Here is a 7,500-nt window from a genome sequence, read left to right as displayed (position 1 = left end):
TGTGTGTGTGTGTGTGTGTGTGTGTGTGTGTGTGTGTGTGTGTGTGTGTGTGTGTGTGTGTGTGAGTGCGCGCGCGCGCGCCATGTAATGCTGTTATTATTTCTCTCTCGCCTATGCATGTTCACTCTCATACACACATTATCTCCTTCAATTCTCTCACACACACACACACACACACACACACACACACATAGACGGACAGATGTAGTGTGTGTGTTTGGTGGTGCGGCGTGTGTGTGTGTGTGTGTCCTTGACGGCGTGCGTGTAGCTACATCGTGCAGGACCTGATGGAGACGGACCTGTACAAGCTCCTGAAGACCCAGCAGCTGAGCAACGACCACATCTGCTACTTCCTGTACCAGATCCTGCGCGGCCTCAAGTACATCCACTCCGCCAACGTCCTGCACCGCGACCTCAAGCCCTCCAACCTGCTCATCAACACCACCTGTGACCTCAAGGTACACACACACACACACACACACACACACACACACACACACACACACACATCCACTCCGCCAACGTGCTGCACCGCGACCTCAAGCCCTCCAACCTGCTCATCAACACCACCTGTGACCTCAAGGTACACACACACACACACACACACACTCACAGGCTGGACCTCGACATTGAGGACAATCCTCCCTAAACATTTCAGGGAAATTGAAATGATAAAATGTACATACATTTAACCAACTCCCTAATCAAAACAACATAGAGCTAATCGCTTTTCAAACGCAATGTCACTTAAATCAGTCACATTTGTGAAAGCGACCGCTAGCGGAATGGAAAACGACTGCACAGAGAGGATCTTCCTCCTCCAGACCCCCACGGCTGGTGAATAGCATGGGAGTGGAAGCTCCTCCACCGAAGTGCCTTCATCAATGAACCAATCAGTGGAGTTGATTGTGCTGCCAACATCCAATCAGAAATGCAGAGTAACTACAGCGTCAGAAGTTGTCATACTGCGAGAAAGACGATTGATAATGAACTATTAATTTCAGTTGTTTTGTTGTTAATAAATCAAAAGTTTTATTGAGCATCCAACTTTGTGTCTCTCGCTGGACTTACAAACAGGTCACAACGTCAGAAAGACGTTCAGTATACAGAACTTCAGTACCTAGTAAATAAACAAACGTCTGAACGAAGACATTTCTGTGTGGCTATTTAGATCTAATTTAGTTGAAAACTGATTTAAGCTAATTTAACAATATTAACTAGCAAGCTTTGAATGGTAAGCGTCAATAGCTGAACATCAGGCAACAAGACACTATGTTAGATAATTGATAATTGGGTTAGATCATGATCGTACGAATGGTTTGGTAGCGTTTGCTTTAGAAGTTTATTTGATACGTCCACCGAGCTGCTGACAATTCTCTCTGTATTCTCAGAACTCTAGAACCCTGATCAAAATAAGTCCTAGCACATTTTCAGTGCAGTATGCCTTGTAGTAGAGAGGGATACTAGCTACTAAAACGACAGGATACTAACAGTATACCAACACTGTACCAAGCTGGGGTAGAAATACTGTACTTACTTGTACATTATTACTTGTAAACTTGTAGTAAATAATATCCATAACCATAATGTGGGCTTAGCAACCTGCCTCTCTGCAAGTAAATAATATCCATAACCATAATGTGGGCTTACACACACACACACACACACACACACACACGTAGGGGTGGGAATCTCTTGGCTCTTGGCACACACATACATACACCTGACTGAAACTGACACTTGACTGTTTGAAATAGCACTCTCGATGCACTTATTCTTAGTGCACTTTACCTTTTTATATATTTTCCTAGAAATGTTGTTTGAATTACATAACGTAACATAACTTAACGAACGTAATGTATTGTAATGTAACATAATGTAACGTAACATGTTATAATGTAATGTTATGTTTTGTAACATAACATAATGTTTTATAACGTAATGTAATGTAATGTGTTAAAGTAACGTAATTTAATGTTTTAGAACTTAACGTAACGTGATGTGATGTTATGTGTTGTATCGTATCGTAACGTAACTAGTGCTGCCACTAACGACTAATTTTCTAGCGATTAATCTTTCGACTAATTCTTCGATTAGTCGACTAATCTAAACAACTATTTTTTTTTTTTTTTTTTAAATCAAGTTTTCGTTATTTTTTTGTGTCCATTTTATTTTTAACTCAACTGAAGGGCCAAACATGACATGTAGCCATAGATATAGATATGCTCATATCAATATCAGCCTACTTTTGTAGAGTTAATAACAGAATTAATAACATTACAGCCGTTAGAGACGGGAGACCAAAAATAAATAGGGGGTCAATGGCAAAACGATTAGTCGACTAAAAAAATTGGCATCGACTCATTTTCATAATCGATTAGTTCGATTATGTCGATTAATCGCGGCAGCACTAAACGTAACATAATGTTTTATAATGTAACGTAGTATAATGCTACGTGTTGTACCGTTACGTAACATTATGTGTTGTAACGTAACGTCATGTAATGTTTTATAAAGTGACTTAAAAGTAATGTAATGTAATGTTTTATAAAGCAGGGTTTCCCGCAGCGCTTTCCTGCTAAGGCGGCCGCCTTAATAACACAGGGCTGCCGCCTTAACTAGCGTCTTCAATAAATAAATAAATAAATAAATATATTATGTATAGTGATATTCGCCGTATTACTCTGTCATGTTTTCTCCCTGTCATTCCAAACCGTAGCCGCTAGTCTCCCTTCTCTGTAGAACGCATAAAAAAAAGAAACTTTCAAATCGAGTTGGCCTATTTGATGGTTCCACTGCCACGCATATCTCACAGTGACTGCGAACACAAATAGCCTAAACCTAGCTAGATTTGACGACTCTCACAGGAATGGTTCTCCGTTGAATCTACCAAATGTGTGGGATGAGCGGCATAACACTTTTGAGCGCTTTATCTTTTTTTTTTTTTTTTTATCACTCGTCTACTAATGCATAGGCATAGCCCACTGCATCTTGTAATTTGTTGTGACAAACACTTGTGCCATCTAGCCTACAGCTAACAACAACTTGTGACGGCTATTCATTCACGTGTTGTAAAATACTGAAATTGTCTGAGGTTTACACAGGCTAGTTTAAACTTCAAACTGTAGCCTCTTGTCTCCCATGCCAGTTTCATTCATCCCGACCGGGCGGGACGGGGACGCACGTTTCGGTTTTGCTGAAATAACTCCTGAATGTTTTTGTTCAGAGCTGAACATGCAACTGTAGGCTATTTGACAGATGACAGATTTGGTTGCTAGTGACAAAATATTAGCGTTCAATGCGGTACGATCTCGCTAATTATGTTTTAAAAAGCATTAAAAACGTTCCGGCTCTCTTAGGCTATATGAGCAACAGGCACGCACAATATACAGCTTCAATCAAAGAATTGCAGCTTAGGCTACTAAATCACAATTCACTAACTTTACCATACAGTCGCAATGTTACATTTTCATACAGTTTCATCTTTATTTCATGGTATATTCTAAAATATCCACCATTACAAATATTCTTGGTTTTAATAGAATATTATAATATTGACTGGCTTTAAAATATATCCTATGGTGCTATGCTGAGCAGTGCAAAGGTTTTGAAAGATACAAAAGGCCCTGTATTGGAGTTGTAAACTTACACTTTTAAGGTATAATATTGTCTAAATTGTGTTAATGATGTTTAATTGGTTGCTGATACATCTGATACAATGAATGTGAAATCCAGGTATATTGCTGTCATTAGTGTCAAAATTCAATATTTTCAACATTAATGAAATGCTGACAGCCTACTAAATTTTTACTTCAGCTGACCTCCTTGTCTTCAAGTAAATCAGAAAAGAAGTTATTTAGACAAGTGTGTGCTAGACTGCTCCTGTAGCCAACAATCCCCTCTCTACCCTTTGGGAATTGAACTGTGATCCTTGGTGATGTAAATTATGAAAACCCCTTTCTTTGGTTGGTCTTGATGCGGCCTTGAGTCCTTTAAGACTCGGTCTCGACTCAGACTTGCTTCCTAAAAGACTCGGTCGTTGTCACTCGGTCTCGGCTGCAGTTAAACCAACGGTCTCGAGCCCCCCCCCCCATCGTAGGGCAGTGGCGGCGATGCGGCGGGGACGCTACGGCGACGCCCCCTTCCCCTGGACAGACACCACCTTAACTAACACATTTTCTGGGGGAAACACTGTAAAGTGACGTAAAAGTAATGTAATGTAATGTCTCTCTGTGTGTAGATCTGTGACTTCGGCCTGGCCAGGATAGCCGACCCAGAGCATGACCACACCGGCTTCCTGACCGAGTACGTGGCCACCCGCTGGTACCGCGCTCCGGAGATCATGCTCAACTCCAAGGTACACACACACACACGCACGCACGCACGCACGCACGCACGCACGCACGCACGCACGCACGCACGCACGCACGCACGCACGCACGCACGCACGCACGCACGCACGCACACACACACACACACACACACACACACACACACACACACACACACACACACACACACACACACACACACACACACACACACACACACACACACACACACACACACACTGCCTGTCTGTCTGTGTCTAATGGTGTGTTCTAAAACAGGGCTACACCAAGTCCATTGATATCTGTGTGTGTGTGTGTGAGAGTGTGTGTGTGTCTAACGTTGTTTTCAAAACAGGGCTACACCAAGTCTATTGATATCTGGTCAGTGGGCTGCATTCTGGCTGAGATGTTGTCCAACAGACCCATCTTCCCTGGCAAACACTACCTGGACCAACTCAACCACATACTGGGTAAGGGCCAATTAACTACCCTATCTTAATCACATACGGGGTAATAAACTACCCTATCTTAATCACGTACTGGGTAATTAACTACCCTATCTTAATCACATACTGGGTAAGGGCCAATTAACTACCCTATCTTAATCACGTACTGGGTAATTAACTACCCGATCTTAATCACGTACTGGGTAACTAACTACCCTATCTTAATCACGTACTGGGTAATTAACTACCCGATCTTAATCACGTACTGGGTAACTAACTACCCGATCTTAATCACGTACTGGGTAATTAACTACCCGATCTTAATCACGTACTGGGTAATTAACTACCCTATCGGCCTACCCCAGCTAAGGGCCAATTCACTACCTACCTACCCCAGCTAAGGGGCAATTAGCTACCTACCCCAGCTAAGGGCCAATTAACTACCTACTACCTACCCCAGCTAAGGGGCAATCTCACGTCACGTAATCACCCTAGATGGATGTCCCTTCGAGAGGAGCTGGTAAAGAGAGGAGCTGGTAAAGGGAGGAGCTGGTAAAGGGAGGAGCTGGTAAAGGGAGTAAAGGGAGGAGCTGGTAAAGGGAGGAGCTGGTAAAGGGAGTAAAGGGAGGAGCTGGTAAAGGGAGGAGCTGGTAAAGGGAGGAGCTGGTAAAGGGAGTAAAGGGAGGAGCTGGTAAAGGGAGTAAAGGGAGGAGCTGGTAAAGGGAGTAAAGGGAGGAGCTGGTAAAGGGAGGAGCTGGTAAAGGGAGTAAAGGGAGGAGCTGGTAAAGGGAGGAGCTGGTAAAGGGAGGAGCTGGTAAAGGGAGTAAAGGGAGGAGCTGGTAAAGGGAGTAAAGGGAGGAGCTGGTAAAGGGAGTAAAGGGAGGAGCTGGTAAAGGGAGGAGCTGGTAAAGGGAGGAGCTGGTAAAGGGAGTAAAGGGAGGAGCTGGTAAAGGGAGTAAAGGGAGGAGCTGGTAAAGGGAGGAGCTGGTAAAGGGAGGAGCTGGTAAAGGGAGTAAAGGGAGGAGCTGGTAAAGGGAGTAAAGGGAGGAGCTGGTAAAGGGAGTAAAGGGAGGAGCTGGTAAAGGGAGGAGCTGGTAAAGGGAGGAGCTGGTAAAGGGAGTAAAGGGAGGAGCTGGTAAAGGGAGGAGCTGGTAAAGGGAGGAGCTGGTAAAGGGAGTAAAGGGAGGAGCTGGTAAAGGGAGGAGCTGGTAAAGGGAGGAGCTGGTAAAGGGAGTAAAGGGAGGAGCTGGTAAAGGGAGGAGCTGGTAAAGGGAGTAAAGGGAGGAGCTGGTAAAGGGAGTAAAGGGAGGAGCTGGTAAAGGGAGGAGCTGGTAAAGGGAGGAGCTGGTAAAGGGAGGCTCCTGGTTTCTGAACCACATTGTTGTTGCTTTGTTTTATGCGTAGCAAGCTAAAGCACAGCAAGGTTTGTAGCCGTTTTGAGCAATATTGCTGCTTTAAAAAAGCTCTTCTGAAATAGTTTGGCTCACTGCCCTTAACTAATCCACAGTTTGTGCTTTTGCTCTCTAGCTCACGCCAGTGCTGGCTCTGTAGTGCTTGACGATGTAAAACACTGAAGCATACCGTCTCCACCATAGATATATATACCGTCTCCACCATAGACTATATATACAGTCTACCGTCTCCATGTCTATGGTCTCCACGGCTTAGTTTTCTTTCAGGAAAACACTCTTTGGTCAATTTTCGTCGGAGTTACACTTTAACTAACGACTAACTACCCTAGCTTAAGCACACAGGGTAAGGGCAATTAACTAACTGCCCTAGCTTAAGCACACACAGGGTAAGGGCAATTAACTAACTGCCCTAGCTTAAGCACACACAGGGTAAGGGCAATTAACTAACTGCCCTAGCTTAAGCACATACAGGGTAAGGGCAATTAATTAACTACCCTAGCATAACCACATACAGGGTAAGGGCAATTAACTAACTACCCTAGCTTAAGCACATACAGGGTAAGGGGCAATTAACTAACTACCCTAGCTTAAGCACATACAGGGTAAGGGCAATTAACTAACTACCCTAGCATAACCACATGCAGGGTAAGGGCAATTAACTAACTACCCTATCTTAAGCACATGCAGGGTAAGGGCAATTAACTAACTGCCCTAGCTTAAGCACATGCAGGGTAAGGGCAATTAACTAACTACCCTATCTTAAGCACATGCAGGGTAAGGGGCAATTAACTAACTACCTTAGCTTGTGTTCAGCTGAATTCAGAGGTGTGTGTGTGCTGAATTCAGAGACGTGTGTGTGTGTGGTGTCTTTTCCTGAACATTCTCCTATTGATTTACTGAGATGAGAAACGAATTCTCCCACAAATAGATCTAAATATTTAAGAAGTCGATTCTTACAGCAAAAAGGGCAAATACCCCTATTCTGAATATGAGATGGGACACTATACCTGACCACTCTTCTTCTCTCTCTGTGTGTGTGTGTGTGTGTGTGTGTGTGTGTGTGTGTGTGTGTGTGTGTGTGTGTGTGTGTGTGTGTGTGTGTGTGTGTGTGTGTGTGTGTGTGTGTGTGTGTGTGTGTGTGTGTGTGTGTGTGTGTGTGTGTGTGTGTGTGTGTGTGTGTGTGTGTGTGTGTGTAGGCATCCTGGGCTCCCCCTCTCAGGAGGACCTGAACTGCATCATCAACATGAAGGCCAGAAACTACCTGCAGTCTCTGCCCCAGAAGCCCAAGATCCCCTGGAACAAACTCTTCCC

The 7,500-nt window shown here is 44.0% G+C and overlaps 1 protein-coding gene across 1 annotated transcript in view; it reads left to right on the top strand.

The window, feature by feature from the left end:
* mapk3 (mitogen-activated protein kinase 3) overlaps positions 1-7,500 on the top strand; it is a 17,222-nt gene that overhangs the window by 5,886 nt on the left and 3,836 nt on the right. The window contains exons 3-6 of the mRNA XM_062526703.1: positions 269-458; positions 4,241-4,357; positions 4,687-4,801; positions 7,386-7,500. The exon at positions 7,386-7,500 is cut by the window's right edge and continues 17 nt beyond it. Of these exons, the coding sequence (XP_062382687.1) occupies positions 269-458; positions 4,241-4,357; positions 4,687-4,801; positions 7,386-7,500 (537 nt within the window). The remainder of the gene's footprint in view (positions 1-268; positions 459-4,240; positions 4,358-4,686; positions 4,802-7,385) is intronic.

The sequence above is a fragment of the Sardina pilchardus genome, chromosome 22, assembly GCF_963854185.1.
Source record: "Sardina pilchardus chromosome 22, fSarPil1.1, whole genome shotgun sequence".
In the NCBI taxonomy this organism is placed as follows: domain Eukaryota; kingdom Metazoa; phylum Chordata; class Actinopteri; order Clupeiformes; family Clupeidae; genus Sardina; species Sardina pilchardus.
The sequence above is the reverse complement of the archived record's forward strand: the minus strand, read 5'-3'. Positions and strand labels throughout refer to the sequence as shown.